General features: G+C 37.0%; 3 protein-coding genes across 3 annotated transcripts; all 3 read right to left on the reverse strand.

Annotated features, from left to right (window-relative positions):
• Positions 1-4,323: 4,323 nt before the first annotated feature.
• LOC106639582 (uncharacterized) lies at positions 4,324-7,744 on the reverse strand. Its single transcript, XM_014353277.2, has 3 exons — positions 7,738-7,744; positions 5,093-5,358; positions 4,324-4,701 (listed from the first exon to the last, which is right to left on the reverse strand). Exons 1-3 carry the CDS (start codon positions 7,742-7,744, stop codon positions 4,324-4,326), a joined length of 651 nt encoding a protein of 216 aa, XP_014208763.2.
• Positions 7,745-9,371: 1,627 nt separating this feature from the next.
• Positions 9,372-16,949, reverse strand: LOC106639583 (uncharacterized). The gene is made up of 6 exons (XM_023392588.2): positions 16,932-16,949; positions 14,185-14,314; positions 13,218-13,469; positions 12,323-12,665; positions 10,014-10,191; positions 9,372-9,941 (listed from the first exon to the last, which is right to left on the reverse strand). The coding sequence occupies exons 1-6, from the start codon at positions 16,947-16,949 to the stop codon at positions 9,372-9,374; spliced, it is 1,491 nt and encodes a 496-aa protein (XP_023248356.2).
• Positions 16,950-19,577: 2,628 nt separating this feature from the next.
• On the reverse strand, positions 19,578-22,351 carry LOC106639584 (uncharacterized). Its single transcript, XM_089596832.1, is given in 4 exon segments — positions 19,578-20,252; positions 20,864-21,057; positions 21,585-21,690; positions 22,340-22,351. Coding segments are annotated over 4 exon segments (987 nt in total).
• Positions 22,352-22,464: the final 113 nt, after the last annotated feature.

The raw sequence follows: 22,464 nt of genomic DNA on the forward strand, positions 1-22,464 counted from the left end.
ATAGATATACCGAATAACTCTTGGTTTGGCTTGTTATAACTCCGATAATTATGTTAGCAATGTCGCGCTGTGGTGCATATGCTCAACAAAAGAACCCTCGAGCGGGTCTCAGTCACAAATCCCCGCGTTCTGATGGGACTGAAGAGCGAAAAATAAAACCGCAGTAAGGATACAGGAGGAAGGGATGATTACCGTATATATGTGTATCATTTAGTTCATGTACGTATGACAAAACAGAAGAGAGAACACCGTATTTAAGGCAAGGCATGAGAGATGCGTGTATGGAAGGGTGTACCCATATGTATAGGGAGAACATGAGGAATTCATACATGCATGAGCAAGAATGACAGATTTCTAAAAGAAAAAGATATGCTTCTGAGAGATAATTTGTGCATGTGGCAGCGGTAAAGAGAGAAGGATAAACACGCGTATGGACAGGAGAAGGGATGGTTACTCGATGAGTTATATTATGTGTGTACGTGTATGGTAGTGGTGGTGGTAATAGTAGTAGTAGGCCAGCTGCCGGTAATCCTCCTTTTGTAATTTGCTTCCGTGACCCCCTGCCAGTGGCGCGTTCAGTATCTCTGTTCGCACGTACTTAAAGGCCGAGCTGGCGAGAATTTGCTTTCGTTAAAACTGAAATATGCGCGCGATCGAACGGTAAGAAAGGTCTCGTCAAAGCAATGGCGAGAGATTCTTATCCAAACACAACAGCAGAAAAAGTGAGAAACGCGATGCTACAAGCACTTTTACGTCTTGATATGCTGGCAAATCTTAAAGTCTATTTCGATTGTACTACTATTGAGTACAAAAACAAAGATAAAGTGATAATGTTGCCTTAACTTTACGGCTGATCCATCATTCTTTTATAGATGACAGTTTTCCGAGATTTTATGTCTCTCTGTTGAATTCTTTATTTTTTATTATTTTTTTTTTTCTTTTTTCTGTTGGGAAAGTCTGCTTATATCAAAAACTGGCGTACTGAAATTATAGTCATGATCAAAAGGATACATCGGTCAAAAATTGTATGCAGATGCACAACTTTTCAAAACTGAATCATCACAAAATTTCGAAGCCACAAAAAGTATGTATAGAAAAGGAAGGTTTATTCTGAATACCTTTATTTCTCACAGGACAGTAAATAAATATTAGTTCAGTGGTACACAAAGATGAGTTTGAATAATTCGGGCTCGCGGTGAGGGTTTACCTGCGCGTTAAACGCTCGAATTTCATCGGTGAATAGTAAAAGAAAGAAAGAGAGAGAAAGAGAGGAAAAAAGTTAAAAGAGAGAGAGAGAATCTCTTACTGTGTACACAAGTATATATGCATACATATATGCGCACTCGAGAGTCTCTCGACCCCCTCGATCCCGCATAAGCGAATGGAGGGAAGAAAGAGAGAGAGAGAGAAAGAGAGAAGCGCTTGGGCGCATAAAAGAATTCCACGTCACCCTATGCCAATGGCAAGCGGTTGATGTCACTGTGGCCGTTCATAGTCCGGATAATAGAGTCCGCGACTTTAATGGACTCGCTAATCCTCTTGGCAGTTTGTACGCCAGCTTTATAATACATGCGTGTATATGTATATATAGGGAGAAGGGCACAAGGGGAGACATCATCGTCCAACGCATATAGGTATACTAGCGTCTAGTTTTGCTGTGCTGGCTGGGGCGTGTGCGCGCAGTCGCATCACTTTGTCAATGCGAGCGAAAAATCCCCGACCTCTCTCTTTCTCTCGTTCTCCCTCATTTTTCTCCCCCCGACTTTCTCTCAAATACAAGCTTTTTCTTTCACGCTCTCTCACGTGCGCGCATTCATTTTTTTTTCTCTCTTGCTCTTCACTTACACTCTTCCTGCATTTTGCAACGTTTTTTGTATCTTCTTTTATTTACTGGGCACGTCTGTTCAATGATAAATGCTTTATGTGCTTGGGGTTGGAGAGCGAATGCCGACGTCCCATGGAAAAAAAGGAAAAAATCAGAAGTAAGATTTTTGATGAAATTGATTTACCTACACCATTACATTCATTAGACATTTCTGTAAGAAAATATAAAATATATAAAAAATGTCCAAAATTGAACAGAATGGCTGGAACATTCTTTAGAATTTTATAGCTTACTTTATTATGAATAATTGAATCAAGAACAATAAAAACGATAAAAAAGGGGCCATAAATTTGAAAAACGATTCCAGAAAAGCTAACGTAAGAGCACTTACACTTTTTCCCACGTTAAGTTAGTGAACTTAGCTTAGAATTCCAAATCAAAGGAACCTTTAGCACCTACGCTTTTCTTCCTCTGCAACTGTATCCCAGGATAGAACGACCGTCTTACAAAAAAAAGTGTAACCATCACATTTGTGTGTTTCGGTGCACCTACACTTTTTTAAATTTGAAAACTAAGGATCAGCTCGATTTCTTTCTTAAGTATTTACGACCACTTAAAAAAAAAAAATTTACGAAGTCACAAATGTTAATGATACTTTCACATTTCCTTACGAAAAATTTGATTTTTCTTATAAAAAAATTAAAATATCATCACTCATTTATACAAATGAAAACTTTAAATTGTAATAAGTTTTATCATCATCATTATTTCAATACAAATAGTTTCTGAACTTCTCTAACTTAATCCTATTGGCGCTTACGCTTTTTTTTATGAAACGGCAGAGTGGAAGACGGGGTTTTTAAGTTTAGCTCTTTTTTCTGTGTGCACTTATACTGAAATATTTTTCGATTAATTTTAAATCATTAATCAAAGTTTTTTATTTTTCGAAACAATACAAGATTCAATAATACTTGTAAAAACAGAGCAATCGCCTGATCACTTTTTGGCATTTACTTTTTTCTGCCGCCCATCGCCGCTAAGCGCTGATCTCCCACTTCAAACGATTGACCAAGCAACTTATTTAACTTACAAATATTCAGACCCTTGCCTAAACCCTTCCGCCAACGTGTCACAAACAATTCAGGGCGTCTCGGCATCTTTTTTTCAATATACTCATTGATATAATGTACAGAGCAGAGACCACAAACTTATACGTGCGTATCTCGCTCTCTTCTTTCATTTTAACCCATCGAGCCAGCGCACCACACACGCGACAAAGACCTATTGGGGGTTGGCCGTACCTAAACTTTTCGAGGAAAAGGACACACGTTTGAGGTGGAGGGAGAGAGGGAGGATGGTAGTCATCGAGTTGCCACATCAGCGACGCGTTGCCAGATACGCCCCTTGTGTGCAACCACCGGTGCGATGATACCTTGATTTCTCGAGTGACATATTAAGCAGCTTCTCTCTCTCTCTTTCTCGTTTTTGTATATGTATGCATGCACGGGGTCACGCGACGAAAAAGGATAGATTAGGCACAGCTGTGCTAGTGTGCTCTGAGCGTCGCACTCTTTCTCTCTGTTTAGCACGACGGCTAAAAGTAGAGTGCGTTCGTCCTAGGGAGAGAGAGAGAGAAAGAGGGAGTGAGAGAAATGGGTGAAAGGATTCTTAAAGCTTACACTCACATATACGCCCATGGGTGGACTAATTTTGTTGACATGAGCGAGTTCGATCACGCGTCTCGATTTATGTGAGTTGAACTCTCTTTGATGGTTTTTTTCTCGTTAAAATGTATCATAACGATAAGCTATTTGTTGTACACACTTATTTAATTACGTTAAAATGAATGGTGATATTAGTTGTTGTTGTTACTACTTTTTTTTGGATATGTTACATTTATTTTATAATTGTTACTATTATAATTATAATTATTGCTATTATTATTATTATTATTATTATTATTATTATTATTATGACTATTATCACTACTATTATTATTACTATTTCAACTCAAAGTAAAACCTTTTTTCACATAATATAACACAGTATACGCGTAATCATGTTTGTTTGTTTGTTTTAGTTGTATAATGGTAATGCAATGGCGTGCGCATGTTTTTTTTCCATTTTGAGAGAAGGGAATTGGATGGTTGATAAGTATCTTGGTTTTTTTTTTAACTGCTTGATATCTCAATCGTTGGGGTGGAGTTATTGAGGGGGAACTGCTCACCCTTAACCTGAAAGCAGAATTTAAAGAATCGGTGAGTGTCTATGCATTGATCGTATGGTTATTATGAAGAATTAGTCGATAACGATTTTCTACTTTATTTCGTGTAAGTACTTTTTTATTCATCTCAGATAAGACTTGATGGAAGTATTTTATTTCAACATTTGAATCATACAGCAACTCTTCGTTTGTAAACATTTTTATAATTGAGTAGTGAAAGTTTCATTTGAATCAGTAAAAAAGAAAAAATAAGCAACGTGACACCCCGATTTCTTCAATTCGCTTTCCACCTCTTATCGTAAGCGATCGTCAATATCGGTGACATAGGCCCACCTTGATATGCCCGCTGGGACTCGATGATCTTTTGAATGTGGGGCGGTAAGTTCTTTGGAAACTGTGCAGGGGGCTGTTGCGGCGATGGGGCGCCCCGATATTGACCCAAAAGACCAGCCGGTGGTACGGCAGATACGGGCCTGTAGTTTGCATTTGGCAAGGCGTTAGGCTGGGATTGTTGCTGGTGCAGGTTGTACTGGCTCTTGTACTGAGGCGTGTAGTAGTTCTGGGAGGCAGGTGGCGAATCTGGCTGAGCGCCCGCCTGAATCGCCTGGATACCCTTGTACGTCGGTTGCGGTGGCGCTTGATTGTACTGAACCTGGAATTCGACAGTACATATACACGTGATGGTCAGACATAAATAGAGCTTGTGATGAACCAGATCATAAGATTGCTATGGAAAATTCCATGTTACGTCAATTCATCCGGAGCATGATAAAATATCATTTCACTATTACTTTGAATACACGTTCAAACATGCATGGATATTAGAGAAAGTACACTATGGAGTTTCTACCGACTACTTACACTATTCCGCATTTATTTTGCTTATGACACTTGTCAATCACTAAAAATAAATTACTGTTGTTATACCAACTGCTGTTACATCCACCGGCAAAAGCACTTCCCATCATCCGAAGAATTTCTTCGTAATGCAATGAAAATAAACACGGATAAACCCAAGATATGAAAAAAAGCTTATCCTTTACCTTAGGGCTGTACTGCGCTGGTTGAATCAGAGGCTGCTGGGGTTGGACCTGTTGAGGAGGTGGCGTTCTGTGGATTCCAGGGGCCGAGGCTGCTTGAAGCTGTGGGGGTGGCTGGGCAGCTAAGTAGACCAGTGGTTCCCTGGCCTGCTGGAGCTTCAGTAGCTGCTTGATTTTATCGGGTGCCTCATTGTATGGCCTATAGTTGATGTGCTGGAGCGGGACATGCTGTGGCTCCTCGTGACTTTGCCGCCTAAGTCGAGCATGGTCTAAAATTGATGGGGGCGTTTATTTTTTATTTTCTTTTGTTATTATTATGAAAGAGAAATCCCAAAAAATTTTGTCGGCAATACTAAAAGTAACGTAAGCGACTTTCAAGTAAATAGTGTTTAAAACTGGTAACCAATTATTATTGGACTACGTGATCTCAAACAAATGGAGGAAAAGCCTCGGTTAGAAGTCGTTTTACTAACTGGGAATATTAAAAGTTAGATAATTACAGGAACTTACTGATAATTTTGTTCGAGCTTTCACCTGTGCATGTTGAAAACAAAAAACACATCACAATCTGCAAAGTATGAAAGTGATTATTCGTTTTAAATTCTCCGAGTATTTTCGTACTTTCAGAGAATTATATAACCCTCGTTGTATTATAATTTTATAACTGTTTCGACATTATTTTTCATTCAAAATGATTGTTTCCTCTTTAAAAAATGTTTTTAAATCTAAAAAGTAATTAGTTAGACGAAATGGTTAAAATGCTTACTAAAAAGTCTAAAATACGTAAGTCAATAAATATGTAATCAATCTAATCTAATTTGATTTTACATGAAAAGTTTATTCAGTGTCGTACCATTGCCTTGTATCTTGGAAAGTCAATAAAATGAGCGAGAAATTATTTTTAAGGAAAATTAAATTATTAAGTATGAATTCTATTTTTTAATTGTATTGACAAACAATGTTAAGTCATTTAAGTCCGTCAACAACCTCATTTATCCTTTTCTATAACAGTTATTAGAAAAACATAAATTTTTTTATATGATTTATACTCATCGTATAGTTGAAAAGCTTAAATATATAATAATGATGATGAGGATGAAGATGATGATGATAATAAAATATATAGAAGAGAAACTTAGACAGTTCAACACGCAACGTTTACCTTCTCGCTTACACAAAAATCTCTGTCAAAATTGAACTTATCAAAAAAAAATCGTAAGAAGTGTGAGCAACTCTCTTAAGCCCCCATCAAAAGAGGCGATACCTCCACACTCTCTTAAGGACACTTACTATGCGCCACATAGTGCCACCAAATAACACAGACTGTTGTATGAAACGTTTTAACACAACGATGTCTCTACTGCAGACAGCCCGCTCTTGTACGTGATGAGGATTTTGGAAGGACCCCGAAGAAACTGGCCACGGAGTTGCACAGCGCTTCTATATGGGCTTTGCACCCACCGCTACTGCACGCGCGCTTTCACGCGCAACAGCAACAGGAGCGTGTATGTAGAATGCTTGCCTTTACCCTAAGGCTCGTACTGAACTACTAGTTGGAAGATCACGTAACGGTGCAGCTCCACCTCTCTCTCTCCCTTGCTCTCGTAGTCCGCCAGGTACACAGCGAGAGTGTGCCCAGGAAGCGATCGGGTTTGCGAAAAAATGTCAGTCGAGAGTAACTGCATGGGTACGTCGAGAGCGCACGTGCAGGCGAGTACATAACGCTTTTGGGATCGGCTTTTCGAGGTGGTTTTCTTTTTTACACGGTAAATTTTATGGACTGGTTTTTCGTTGACCCGTTAATTCATTAGTACCTCGACTTATAGTCGGTTAATACTTATTTTGCTGATAGTGCTTTCGATTATTTTGATTGATCGAGTCGGGGCCTATGGAGAAGAGAAAAAAAGCCGCTTTTGCTGACTTGTGAGAAAACTGTCAACGAACTATTAGAGAAAATGCGGAAACTTGCATGAAATTTTATTAGACGTCGGTGAATGGAAAAGTTGTATACAAAGTGAAATTTTATACACATGTAATAATGTACAACTTTTTTAAATGACTTCTTCAAATATTTTTAGACGATTGTATAAAATACATAAAAATAGACTATTAAATCAAATTTAATTCATGATATCTATGAAATACTAAAATACTTAATCACTTGTGGGTATAACGTAATAAAGGAAATCACTTTCATACAACGCTTTGTTATCAACGCAATATTTGAAAATCAAAAGCATTCAATGTATGTTTTTCATCGTATTTAGCTTCTTTTACTAAAGAAAAAAAAAGTCTTAATAACCCAATGGCAGTAACTTGACGTTCTAGTCAGCTACAAATACTATTGATGTATACGCCTCCTTTAATCATTAGAGTCCATCCTGCGGTCAGTACTTGACTTACGGCATCGACTGACAGAGTAATTTATGCGTCGTCATTAGTTAAATGAAAAAAAAATCTCTACTTACAAAGTGTACACGTACAGGGCTATTTGAGTGAGTAGGTATAGGTAAGTAATTGGGCTGAGCTCACTTACAACTTTTCGTTCGCGTCTATTGTACGCCACAATTTTCAAGCCATGAACCACAGCAACATCTGGTATAGGCTCAATGCACGTAGTACAACAATCCTGCAGCACTTCAAATTACCATTCATAGTTGCGGTGGAAAATTTTGCCTCCCACACTAAATATTTTAGCAGCAGCGGCGTATTATCGCTTAGTGGTTTTTGCACAGAGGGAAAGAACACTAAATGGAAAAAGGTATAACGAAGGACGACTCCTTCCGCGTTGTTCACACAACAAGTGGCAATTTTCCTCTCGACAATATAGCCACTCTATATGTGCATTTGCGCGCAAACGAGGTGAAAATATGTGGATATTTTTTCCACAGCTGGAGCTTGTTGGTATTTTCGAAGCTATACCCTGAGTTTTTTTTAGAAAATATAAAGTTCTCAGACCCCTTGGGCGTAATATCTCTTTTGTGTATGATGTAACTACGACTTGTCGATAATTTCTTAATTGTATAGGCACTACAGAGTGAGAGCTTGTTTGTGGGTATGTTGGTATTTAAAAAAACTTGCTGTATTGCAAAAATTACAAGTAGGTTTTTTTACTGTCTCAATGAAGATGGTTTCATTTTTATTTCTTTTTTGTACAATTGAGTATACATAACACTGAAATTCTTAAATCAATAGTAATAATTATTATAAGAATAATGCACTTTTCGCCAGACATATACCTATACACAATATTAAAGATCCACAACTCATACATCACGCAGAGTGTCACTTATACGCTATTTAAAATTCTATATATCACTGTGATCTCATAATAATAATAATATAATAATAAGTAATTGTGATACGATGTAATATACAGCATATGTTAAATATTTAATGGACTACAGTTCATTTTAAATAGCATAATATATTACGAAAAAAAAGTTACAACGATACATTTATCTCATGTATTCATAAAAAAATGAAAAGCTGCTGAAACGCTCAAGTATAAATTTTTCTGTTTCCGATCAATAGCCAGTCATAGAAATTTTACTGATCTAAGTCCCTCGTGGATTCGATTCAGCATACATAAATCGCAACAACAACTCTCAAACGTGCTTGTATAGAGACTTAGGCAGTATAATATACCCTAAATAACGAAATGCAACAGTGGTGGTGGTAACTTTCTCGATGAAATCGATACGAAAGAGAGAGAACAAGTGCGCGGGAGAGTGTTACCGAGACGGGACGAAAAGGGAAACGGGCGCTCTGGCTCTCTTTGCTATATCGGTATTTAGTATATATATTATGTGCAAGAGCTACTAGCGCGTGCACAGTAGTTTAATTAGTTTGATTAATTACATCATTCATTTTTAAGTTCACGTGAATAGAACGGGACGATGAACTTTTACTCTCGGTGTGTGCAATGTGTGAAGGTTTTCTTTTTGTCTACGTGAGTTTTTCAATGAAATTCTTTTTAATTAATGATCGTTAAGTAGCTGATGCTAATTTTTTTTTTCTACAAAACTGAGTATCAAAAATAAAATATACAGCTCGTTCTCCTTGGGTCTAAAAAAAAGTTCATACCGCTGAGCCACTTTTCTAGGCATGCGAGCATAAACTGCATCCAGAACTTTCTAGTTTTAACGTCCTAGCGCTGGAATACACGCTGTCTATAAATATGAAAAAAATAGCTGAAACAAAAATCCCGTCTTCGTATCCTTAACAAAAACCGAATTCTTATATTTTTCTTCGCACAGGTAAACTAGAAAAATAAAATAAATCAATACTGCTGCTCGTGCACGGGACGCGCCTTGTTCTGCGGCTGTTCCGCGTACTGTTGCTGCTGTTGATGGTTACCATAATAAGCTTGAGTGTGGGTGTAAGATGACTGGGCAGGAGCAGCAGCGGCCTGGTGTTTGAAATGCGAATGTACTGGGGCCTCAGCTGTAGCAGCTTGATACTCTTGGGGCTGTACAGGTTGGGGCACATAAGGCTTATCTGGCTGGTAGGATATGTGGTTGGCAATTATGTCATAGGGTAATTGTGCCTGGTACTTCAAAATCTCCTGGATTTGTTGGGGTACGCTGCTGGAGTAATGTGGCAGTTGCTCGACGGGCGGCTGGCTTATTCTCTTGTAGGCTTTAGGGTCGAAGTTGAAATGCTGCTGTATTGGTTGATTCTGCGGCTGAGCCTGTGGTTTATGCTGGTAGGCTTCGATCTGCTGCGGTGCCTGACGTCGCTGCTGGTGGGCGTATGCCTCCTGTTGATGGGTGTCAGCTGACTGCTGTTGGGCATAGGCTTGTTGCTGCTGGTAGGCCTCGTACTGGGGTGCTTGGCGTCTCTGTTGCTGCTGAGTGTAAGTCTGTGGGTAGTAGACCGAATGGTCTTGTTGCTGCTGCTGCTCATAATCGTATTCAGCAACCTGACGACGCTGACGGGCTTGATGTTGATGCTGTTGCTGTTGTCGAGGCTTCGATCTGTAAGGACTCCGAGGCGCTTCTTCAATTATGAGCTGTGGGGGCTGCTGGGCGAGGACCTGCTTGGGATATTCCTCGGCAAATTTCTTGGCTTGCTCTTGGGCAGCTGAGAGAGCGTTCTGTCTGAAAGTTACAGAATTTCATTCGATGGTTATTATAGTATGTTTTTTACGCCTACAGTGAAATCATTGTATTATTAGTGTTTTTTATTTTCTAATCGATTCAGAGTATGGTTGTTAAGTTTTCTTTACGATATTTTATGGCATCATTACATCATTACAAACCGACAGATGATTTGTTGAAATTGGGGAATTAACAAAACTTTGAATGTCTATTTCTATAGTTAAGTTGCGATATGTGTTAGTATGTTACAAGTTACACATCTTCAATTGCTATTAAAGACTATTGTGAATTGTAATTGAATTAAACATTGTTACCGAACGCAATAGATTTTAAAGATCTTTTTAAGTTAGCCATGTAAATCAAAACCAACGCCAACACATTTTTTTATGTTTCACATATGAGTATTTCATTTTAGGCAATTGTCACTGACTTATTCGATACTTTTCTTCACAATAGTGTGATTTTTTTCCTATCATGAGCCTTTTTTTATAGCTGATCCTAGTAATCCGTCTTTAACCTTATATCCAGGCGCACTGTACAAGAACACTTTAGAATAATGCATCCCAAACTTCTAACCACCCAAACCTATTTACTTTCCACGGAGAAGATACCTAAATTTTCTTTATTATTGACTCTTTCGAAGGGAGAGTATGGAGGAAATGCAGGTGATCGACGCAAGTCGAGATGAGTTTCACTGTTTAGGGCAAGGAGAGGCCCCGTACTTCCCGATTCCTGTCTGTCTTCCTTTAATAGTCATTAACTATAATATTATAACTATCTATAATGGCCATACTTATGCCATCGAAATAATGAGAACTACTAAAAAAGGATAATTTTTTTTTCCAAACTAATGCAGAAAGAACTTTCTGAAAGCTATTAACAAAGATATTCATTATTAATAACAAATAAAAATTTTATGTATTAAAAAACTACTGCATCCATTAATACTCTATAACTTATTATGGAAAAAAAATTGGTAATTTATTTGTATCTTTTGCATTTTTTATTCGATCTAAAAGTTATAAAATAAAATGTATTTATTTCTTGATTTATTTTTATTTGTTTCGTATACCTAACGCCAGTGCAAAAACAAATATAAAGTTTAATGTGTAAGAATTTATTTTTATTGTACTTAAAAAGACGAATAATTGTCTCCGGTTGGTCATATCAATTTAGTAGTAAAACTAAAAGCTTAGTTTTGAAAATTTAAACTAAAAAGCAGTTTTCCATATTCTAACATCATGTCATGCTGTAGATGGAATTTGAATAAAGTTTAATCCAAGCATTACCTTTCCATTTAACTTTATCGATACTTTTCAATAATTCGAGCAGTCCTACGTGGCTTACTTGGCTCAATTGCACGAAGGGGGTAGAAGGGTACTCGTAATGATCACTTAAGTTTTTTTTAGTAGGAATAATACAATTGAAAAAGAAACGATTTCAACTACTTATCTTATTTGTAAGTTTAAAATAAATTTTTTTTAGTATTAAGTAAAATTTTTAACAATACCGTATTAGGATTTTTCATTACATGTTTCATGATAGAAATGTAGATTTTCATGTGCTGTTATAAGTTGTAAGGTAAATTAGTAGAAAAATTTTTTATACTTAAAGTGGAAGGATTATATTAATATTTTACTTTTTGTTCATATGTTTTTGCCACCCAAATAGTTAGCACTGAATCTTTTGTCTGAATATTCATTGATTAAGAATGCTTTATTTTGTTGCTAGAAACTAAGCAAGATTCTGATTAAACCAAATTTAATCGGCATCTACTTATTTTAAAATCTCTTTTTTGAACGTAACTATCAGACTAGTTAATTTTTCTTCATCAAGTACAATCATACAGTAACCTCAATACAAAAATTCAGTGTTGCAAAAACTTTACTTTTGGAAGAAAATGACAATTTCCTTTGTCAAAAGCAGCACAGTTGTCATCTACCTTGATATTTCCAAGCTCAAAAGTACCACTTATACCCCCTGGCAATATGTGCACCCAAATTATCTATAACTTAATGACATAATGACGAGCAATTTAAAAAAGCTTGAAAATAATAGTAAAAAAGTCCCACAATAAAATCTCACAAACGCTCATGCAGACTCTTATAATGTATGCATATACACTGCATACCTGAGGTGCTCGGGTATGATGTCAACATATGGTATTTGGGCTTGGAACTGAAGTATTTCTTGAATCGACGGCGGAGCCTTCTCAATGGGGTTGTAATTGATATTGGCCACGGGAGCTCCGTATTGGTGGTGTTGAATCTGAGGCTGGGTTTGCGGCTGCGCCTGAGCTCGAGGAGCTGCTGTTGCAGCTTGAGCTTGCACTCGTCGGTGTGCAGGGCGACGTGACACTGGCCGTATTATTGGCTCTTCATATTGTTGCTGCTGCTGCTGCTGCTGCTGCTGCTGCTGCTGCTGTTGCTGTTGCTGTTGCTGTTGTTTGTATGCGCGCCAATTTAATCGGTGACCTGTTCATAGAAAAATTTTCTATTAGTTTGTACTAGTTATTTGGTATCTGACACTTTTTTAATAAAACTAATTTTATTTTTTTATCAATAATATATATTGGAATGGTTGAAATCCAAAGGGGTTTAGTTATGACATCATTAACTGTTAGATTCTATTTCGGATTGACTATCATAAACATGATGTTAAGTGTAGTTTACTAATTACTCACTAAATTTTAATCTTGATAACAGTTTTTTATATAAATTGCAAAAATAACATTTAAAGCTAATGAGATGTTCTAATTTTTTTTAACGTTTGTACAAAATAAGTAATCATGGTAGTTCGATGGAATCTACGAAAAGATACCTAATTCGTCAGTTAAATTATAAGACTTTGAAAGATTTTATTTATTAGATAATATTAAGATGAATTCACAGTTGATTCTAATCGTATTACTAGTTTCCAAAATACAACAAGAAACTTCATAAGAGGGTAACTACGGACTTCCGAGTTTTTCACAAAAATTTGCTTAAAGCAAAAAAAAAATATTTACCACAACTAAGCTGTACCACTAGAATGATTCTTATATTTGATACCTTGGTCCTGTTGCACATTTTGCTGGGCCTCTTCCTGGCTTGGGTCGTAGTTATGCAGATAGGCTTGGCTCCCACCGTCAGTTGGTCCGTGAATCTGGAACTCAGAGTTGCCATCTGTGGCGCCTTGGATGTGAAAATTTGAATTACCATCCGTAGCACCTTGAATACGGAAGTCACTGTTGCCATCGCTGGCTCCTTGGATTGTGAATCCATCGTTTCTCAAAGACGCTGAGAATAATAAATAAATTCTTACGGTATGCACCAAACACTGACGTAAGACTTTTAAAGCCACTGTTGGGTTTGTTCCAACTAAGATGATTTCCTATAAATGGACCTATGCATACACCTTGGATTTTAAAATTTTATATTATTAATCTTTAAAGCTGAAGGTTCATCTCTAATTAATTATTGTGTTTCAATCCAATACAAGAAATTCCAAATGCACGTGAAGGCGTTAAGTCATATATGGAATCGCGAGAGATTTCATAAGTGCTAGTACATAAATATCTCTTTACTTTTCCCTTTTTAAATTCTCGGGTAACTCGAGAGCTTTAATGGTGACAACTCTCACCCGTAAAGCAAAACATGCATTAAATTTAAGCAGTATAGGATCATAGGACTACATTACCACGGGTACCATTTAAAACCACACACACATTGACACATCTCGTGACACACACATTTGTATACTACGATTTAATATGTAGTATTTCGAAATTTAGACTCGTTTAAATATTTGCATGTGTTTGCGCTGCAGATAGAAAACGTTGTGTGAATTATTTTCATTTCGTGTTTTCCGAGCCAGGTGCGAATAAAATGTGATCAATTTATTATCGCTAGCTCTTAGCTGAGGAGTGTTGTAGGCTACGCCTGTCTTATAAAAGAGGGAAGGGGAGAGTCGTCTGGCTTATAATGGCAACGCATATTGAGACTGTGCAATTACCGGCCTGGTCTGTGTACTCGACACCCTTGTCCGCACTGTACTTGAGGCCCTGGGCCCGTCTGTTTCCATCGCTAGGCCCTTGAATTGAAAATTGCCCATAGCAGAAAGGCAGCAGCAACAAAATAATTATCTGCAAAAAAAAATTTATTCAATAGAGTTTTCATACTGTACAATACAAATGTGGCGAAAATTTTGTATGAATTTATTTTTAGCTGAAGTAATTTTATTTATTTAATTTTAACACTTCACACACCTTATTCTATATAGGTAGAGACGATCTTACGTTGATTTTTGAACAATTCAATATAATATTTAATACTTTATACTTTTTACTTCATGGTAAATGTGATTCAAAAGTTTTAAACAAGAATGCAAAGTATTTAGGTGAAATTCATGATATCATAACTCTTAAAATTTTAATTCCATGTCACGTGCAATAACAGCACCGATACTACTACGAATACCGTTCATAAATAAGCCTTATAGAAAATTCATACACTTTAGATGAGAATACATTATTAGTATTAAACCCCGAACATTTTAATAAAGAGACAGAAAATATAAACTGAAAAGAATTTTTAAAAATGATCAAAAACTTATTCGTTATACCTGAACGGAGTTAAAAATATCGGTGAAAGATCCCCCTTCCCCTCCCCAATACATCTATCTATAAGCGCAGATCCTAACATTAAATCGTGGCAAAGTTTGCAGTCTTCTTTTTATACAATAATGAACGATGGGTATAGTACACATGCTACTCTGTCACAACGACGCCGATTAGCAAAAGCCGCGTGCTCCTCTCTTGAACGTGTATGCTTATTAGGTAGGTATCGAGTTAGGTACTTTTATACAGGCAATGCAAGAGTGAGAGGAGAAGCGAAATAGAAAGTGCAGTGCCATATATGCTTAGCCTAGTCAGCTATAACATTATATGGGCGTCTAAAGGCTGCTCTTTGCTCTTCGAGCTGGTTTCACGCACGTATACATGTTTGATATTTCTCCCTCTCTTAATTTCTTTGATGTTTTCTTGGTTTCGAGTTAATTGCTAACTCACTGTTTCTGAATATATAATAAATACGAGCTTGGATGTTGCATCAGGATGTTTAAACAGATAAAACTTTGTAAAATTAACTAATTAAATCTGTTTTGAGACTCTGATACAGAACAATTTTTTTCGTTTGAAAAATTACTTTTTAATTTAATTTTACAAGCAAATATGTCCAAACTAAAGTAAAGGATGAGTAGAATCAATTTAAGTCTGACAATATACGTTGGATGGGAGAGAGAGTCACACTTGAGATGATATTTAAGACGAAGTATTTACTTGACTTTTCACGATACCCAAACTTTTAAAAAGTAATAAAATTGACAAAACTACGATAAACTACTTAATCCGTTCGGTAAAATTGCGACTGCACCCATGTAAATCGTATGACACTTATTAGCATTGATCTCGCGGTATACACCACGTAGGAGCGAAAGTAGGTACGTTACCAGCGTCGAAGCAAGGCGAATGACTCCGTAAGATTCTTCGTCGTTATTACCGATGATTATTTTTCCTTAGTGCCCACTGTCTGCGCATTTATTATGGAAAGCCCAAGTTTAACTGTTGAGCTTGAAATAAGTGGAGTACACTTGTCTCGTGAATATTATTATTTAGTTGTATTATTTAACGGCTGCGCTGTCGAAAGATATTTTCAAATTACTATTGCAACGCCGACCATTGTGGTGTTTCTAATAAATACCTTTAATGGATCTTTAGAGTTATTATTTTTTTTAAACTGACCAATTCGAGAAAATTGACCAGTCTACGAAGTAGTCCTAAAAAAGTTTGGAATTCATATGAAAATATGAATATCATGTCATTTAAATATTTTTGACTTAGTAGAGTATACAGAAACAAATGTTATCTAGTTTTTCTGAATAATACATGAAAGTAAAAAAATTGTATTTTGTCGAAAGGTACAAAAGATGAATGATTCAAGATTTTTTCTGTAATCTTATTCCATTAGTATTACGGGCTTAAAAACTCTTCTTTTACCCTGTACTAAAGTTAGACTCTATCCAGACTTGAGAACCCCTCCTGATATCAACTCTGTGTCATCCAGCCAACACCTATAAAGTTAAATACTTACAATAAATATTGAAATAAACGTATTGAGATCAAAATAATTTAAATAATCATCCCATCATCCGCTTCCAAAGTAACTAACAGTGGTGCTCTCACTGCCCGCAATGAACTCGCACACTTTCTCGTTTCCATACATAAAAGTACATTAAAGAAAGACGAAAAAAGGACTCTTAATCTCTCGTGATTGCAGAAACGTAATTGTGGGCTAACATTTGCCATAAATGTGCAGTCGAGTTCATTTAAATTCTTGGACTTGTAAAAGTGCGCACAGAATACATCTTTCGACACCAGTCACGGACCGATTTTCAATTCCGAAATCGCTACGGCGACACTTAAAAAGCCAGCAAGGGCTCCAAGATTTTTGCCCGAGAACTGCAGTAGTTGCAACAACAATAGAAAATGAAAGGGAAAATAACACTAGTCCGCATCCAGTACCGTTCACTCGTTCACAGTCGTTAAAAGTGTATATACCCTGTCTTCTCTCTAATGTCGACAATAACATCATAATCACAGTAAATAACGCATACATAATTTCCCAACAAAGATCGAAGAGTGAAAAATTAGAAAAAGAAAAAAGAAAGAAAGAAAATAGGCTTCATTACGGTGTGCTATTTACCTGCGATAGTTTCGCCATAGCGTGCGCTGGCGTTCTTGGCTCGGCTCCGAGTGTCGTCGAGGGTGGAGCGGTTCTGAGGCGGGAGCGCGTACCACGATACAACTTTATAGGCGCTGAACCTCTCTTTAAGTGGCAGCAGCAATGGCAGCAGATAGCTAGCTGTTGCTGCTAAGTGAGCGCGAGGGGATGCCCGGCGAACGGCGCCGAACTGCAACCAACAGCCACCTCTTTTCGGTCTAATGCACGTGTTTATGTGCTTGTGATGTACCTACGCTACATCTACACATGTGTGTCACAAGGAGTGTTAGAAGTGATTCTGGGCCGATTTTTTTTAGAAAAGTTCAAACTGATTTTGGATTTTTATTTTACTGATAGGATAATCATGACTGTGGGGGGTTCGATAAATTTTTTTACAAATTTTTTCAAGTGTCAATTTTTTTTTACTTATAAAATTACATAAAATACGTAAAGAACAAAAAGAACAAGTTAGCGCACTGTAAGCTAATTTATATATTTCAGCAGGTACTATTTTTCCGCGTCTCAAGAACGTCAGTCAGCCTCACCTACTTGATTCTAGAAAGTTTTTAATACTTTCTCAATGCTGTTATAGCTTATTTTTGTTTCCGTAACAAAACAAAAATTAAAGAAAAAAAAATAGAAAAAATACAAAATAAAAGTATTTATTCGATTACTTTCTAATAAAATGTTCATACTACACACTTCAGGCGTCAAATTATGTTAATAAGCTAACTCCCTGCAAATGTGGATTAGATAAATAAAAAAGCCACACTCTATACATCCACACGCTAGCTAACTTAACGATTAATTACAGCTTTCAAAAGATAAGATTAGCGATCAGTGATCTTGTCCCGAGTTTAATCCAAGATCCGCCAGGAAATTTCAACTTTAGGAAAAAATGTTGTATACGTTGAAGTGCAATGTGCAACACTGCATGAAGAAAAAAAAAAAAAAAAAAGAAGAATTTATTCTTATTGCATCCATCAGTCGTCACTTTTATTGAGTTAATGAGTTAATTTAAAGAAACTCCAACAAAACAAGAAACGTGAAATGTTTGCTATCATTTTTTGCATGATGGAACCACTTTGAATAACAACACAGCAAGCAGTATGCTTGTACGACAATTATTTTATAAACATGGATCAAACTTGGATCACGATGTAATGAACACACGTAAACAGTGACCAACGAATCCGTCCATTTGTCCGTCAAGTGAAGTTAGGCACAATGATTAGTCCACGAAGGATTACACTAGAGTGGCCACACCTCTACGTAATTCCCTCGTAACAGGCGTTTCTCGGTCAGCGACTCCAATTCATTTCTCTTTCTACCTTCTCCATCTTCTACACCATTGCATTAAATCGCAACGAACACTCGCTTGTTAAGTCTTTAACGAATTTCCGGAATCCCCATCCGACAGCCGAGGCTTGGAAGCACGCGAATCTTAAAAAAAGCAAAAACTACGTGCTCTCGAGTACTTGAGTAAAAACGAAAGTACATGCAGGCATTCTGTATACAACATCTGAAAACTGTATCCATAGTGTACGCCTGTGCACTTTGTGTATGTATATATATAGTTTTAATTGCGTCGGAGCCTGAAGGCCACGAAAGTGGTACATGCGAGCCTTCCTTCCTCATCCGGAGAAATGGTGTTTGTGCGATGGGGCTGTTGGCGTATGGAAACATAGTATACGTATTCATTCGTTTTGGTGCAGTGAAATTGTTCATTAATCGATTTTTTTTTCTTGTCTATTCTTTTTCACTCTTATGTGTGACGTTGCATGGAGAAAATCTACTGCACTTTTTGTTCCACGATTGGATGAATTGTTAGTGATTTCGTAAATAAGAGCTTATGTTAAAAAAAAAAAAAAAAAACCTATTGGGCTTTTACAGTTTGTTGAAAAGTATTCAGTTTTTTGCCCAGTTTTGGCTCATTGCTTGAAGTAACAACATTCAATTGGATAGTAGCCTTATTTTTAAACCCATGTTCTTTGTATGTAAAATCTGTTAAAATCGCTTTGTTTATATTCGCAGGACTTTAAATAGAAATGAAAGAATTCGTTTGTCAGTATTTTTATGTTTTTATTTTATATTATAAAGAATCTATTTGATAATTTACAATTTAAATACATAATACTTCGTGGTCCTTACAACTATTGTATGTAATGTACACCCAGTATGATTAGAATCATTTAATTTTTTTATTCTTTTAATTTTTGGTATTGAGAAAATTATGATCGTATACTACTTAAAAATAAAATGTATGATTTAAATAGCCATACTTCAATTGATTTATGATAATGTCACTATTTTTCGCGAAAAAACACCTAATTTTTTCATTTGAAGGTGAACTTAATGTAACAATTTCATTTTTCTATTACTAAACCCATATTAAATTCAGTTTTCTAAAAATTTAATTAATAAATCAGTATACGAGTACAAAACCATAGGTCCCAATCGCATTATACGCTAGAGCGCGAAAGAGTCATTTATCATACAAAGTACTGATTATTCATCCACCGTGATTTCGAAATTCCATCTCCGTCGCAGTCCATAAAAATCGTATGCAACGGTTATCTAGTATCGTGTGCTGTCGGACGATCAGCATGCAGCTCTAGTCCAACTAGCCTACTCCTCCTCCTGTTCTCTTGGCTCGTCACCTCTCTCGTCGGGCCTTTCCTTGCCCTCGGGCTCATATCCACCATTCTTGTAGTAGTAGACCTTGCTGCGATATTTGTAGGGTCCCTTGGTGTCCTCCACAAAGTGCTTTGGCACGAAGATGCTCTTAGGCTTGTAGACGATTTTATCCGCAATCACGTGATACGGCATTTGAGACTGAAGGGTTAGAAGCTTCTGAATGGCTGGTGGCATGCCATCGTACTGCTGCTGGGGCTGCTGATTACCTTCAACAGGTTCATCACTTTTCTCTGGAATGGTGCCGTAGCGAGGAGCCTCGGACTCAGTCGAGACCTGCTGCTCGTCTCTATACTTAATGTAACCCAGTTTCGGTTTACCGACCTCGTACTTGGTTTGATACCTGGGGATATGCTCGTATAAACCAGTGCTGTAGGGTGACTGAGCGCTTGCCTGCACTGACTCGTCCTGGTTGGAGGCTGCCTCGTTTCTCTCCTGCTCTTCTTCAGGTCTCTGCTGATGTTGCTGTAGAGCTTGATAGATGTAAACGGATGGGTCGATGTAGGGCTGCTCGGGCTCGTACATGCTCATAAGTAGCTGCTTTATATGCATCGGTACCTTGGAGAAGGGCTTGTACTCGACCTAAAGTTGAAGATATATAGTTTGAAACTAGTGAGATATCAATATTTTTCTTATTAATGTCTCGTCTTTTTTCTCTTTCTAAGATAGTAATCAAAGTAAAACATATTTTGAAATTTTGAGACAGCATTGGTCATCTCAATGTAACAGTTATTTTACGAATCAATATTGACCTATTTTGACTCTTATTTCGATCTTAAGCTATTTCGATTAAGTACAGCGATTTTTGTTAGTACGTGGTAGATATAGTAGACAAAGGAGTACTTGATATATAACTTAATGAATGTAAACACATTAAAAAATAATAAATCATAACGAATCACTTCCAGCATAAAATGTACGTGCATGAGAAATTCATAATGGTCATTGAATTCCATTAATTGTATGTATATAAGTCAGAATCATACGCTCTGTGCAAAAAAAGTTCAGGGAAACGTGCAAGGCATGTAAAAATTACAGGTTTGCTGGCACGGGAAATGAAAACCAGGCAATAAAGATTCCTCTCATCTCACTTCACATTCAAGAAGTCACAGAGATTCAAAGCTATTGACAAATATTATCTCATAACATTTTTTTCGTTTTAAAGAAAAAAAAAACCTGATCGATTGTCTTCAATTAATTATTTAAAATAAATACTTAACCTGCTGCGGCAACATCTGGGCAGTTTTCATCTCCTTATCAGTGATATCGGACTTGACAGGCAAGTCGACTTGCTGAGTCAAGCGAGGCTGGACAGCATCACCATCATGGGCCCTCGATTCGCGTTGAGGAGTGGCCTCCAAGTGTGACTTCCACTGAGTGTACGGTGCGTATAGCCGCCACATGACTTTCGATCCTGCAGAGCATCGATTATCATAGTATCCCAGTACGTACACATTACACCCGGAACGAGGAAACTTCTTTTTCAAAAGATTTCCATTTCCGAGCTCCCGAAGAATTTATTGCTCGCAGAAAGAGGGAGCGTGCAAATGAGAGCTGCCACGCTTTATACAAGTGAGAGAGGGGAGGCAATTATTGTGTAGCAAAATGAAGAGGGAAGATAAATCAACGCGATAGAGTAGAAAGTTTTCAGTGGGGGGTATGGAGGCTCCGGGTGAGCTGTTAGAGATCGAAAGTTCTCGATACTTACACACGTGCGAGCACGCGCGCGGACGTTAATTAAATAATATCGCATGCTCTCTTTGTTTACTCAACTAAGTACCTACGCTGGGATTTTGTTTTTTACTTTATTTACTCGCTTGCGCTTGCTTTATTTGGTGGCATGCACGTTTCGACGCGATTTCTTGTTGGCTTCCTTTGATGTGGACATAAGATTTATTGAAGTATCGGTCGCCCGATCGCTCGATTGTCATGGTATCTTACCGTCGGGATCACTATACTGAACGTGCCCTTGGGGCGTGCGTGACGGACGCTGGGCTGTTGCTTCATATTGTGGCCAGCAGACCAAAATCAGAAAAACGCCGAATATCTGGAATCAAATAATTATTTATTGATTGTTAAGTCTTTTGTGGGTCTATTTAGTTTAACGGATCTCGAGCTAGTACTGTCCTTTTGTAGATATGTACTCGTGATATTTTAATCATATAGCTCGAGTCTTTAACCGAACGGCGTTTAGTTATGAAGCTAGTAAATTGTCAAAAAACTTTAGTATGTATTGAAAAAAAAAAAAATTCTAAGTTTTTGTGAAATAATGGAAGTTTATCTAATTTTTATTATAGTTGTATGATACCCTATATAAAAAAGAATACTAAATTAACGGAAATTGTCGTTTCTGTAATTTAAATAAAGTACAAGGTAGGAGATGAAATCTCTGAAACTTAATCTTTCGTTGTCACTACAATTGTTTAAATTTTCATGATTGAAAAAATTCAAGAATAAGTAAAATTAAAAAAAAAATTTAACAGCATACTACTTACTAGTTTTTAATAAAACGTTTTAATATCAGTTTGGACAAGTTACCAAATAAAATATTGAATGATAATATCCGAAAATCATAAGAGACCCACCTTGTTCCAAGTTTTTCTCTGAAGTGCAGCTAATTTTTTCAAAAAATTTCCAAAGCACAATAAACTTCCAAAAAGATGAAACAGGCTAACATCTTAGTCAATCGTACTCACCATCAACTTCATATCAGCATAAAGAACAGCAGCTCAGCTAAATTGCGAAAAATAGTCTTCTTATCGTTCGTAATGTTATTTCGAGCTTCCACTAGTCCTGCTCAGCAATAAGTAAGCCGTAGGAA

This window comes from Copidosoma floridanum, unplaced genomic scaffold (assembly GCF_036245765.1).
Source record: "Copidosoma floridanum isolate Cflo_tuat_1 unplaced genomic scaffold, Cflo_Japanese_pri ptg000030l, whole genome shotgun sequence".
NCBI classification, from domain to species: Eukaryota; Metazoa; Arthropoda; class Insecta; order Hymenoptera; family Encyrtidae; genus Copidosoma; species Copidosoma floridanum.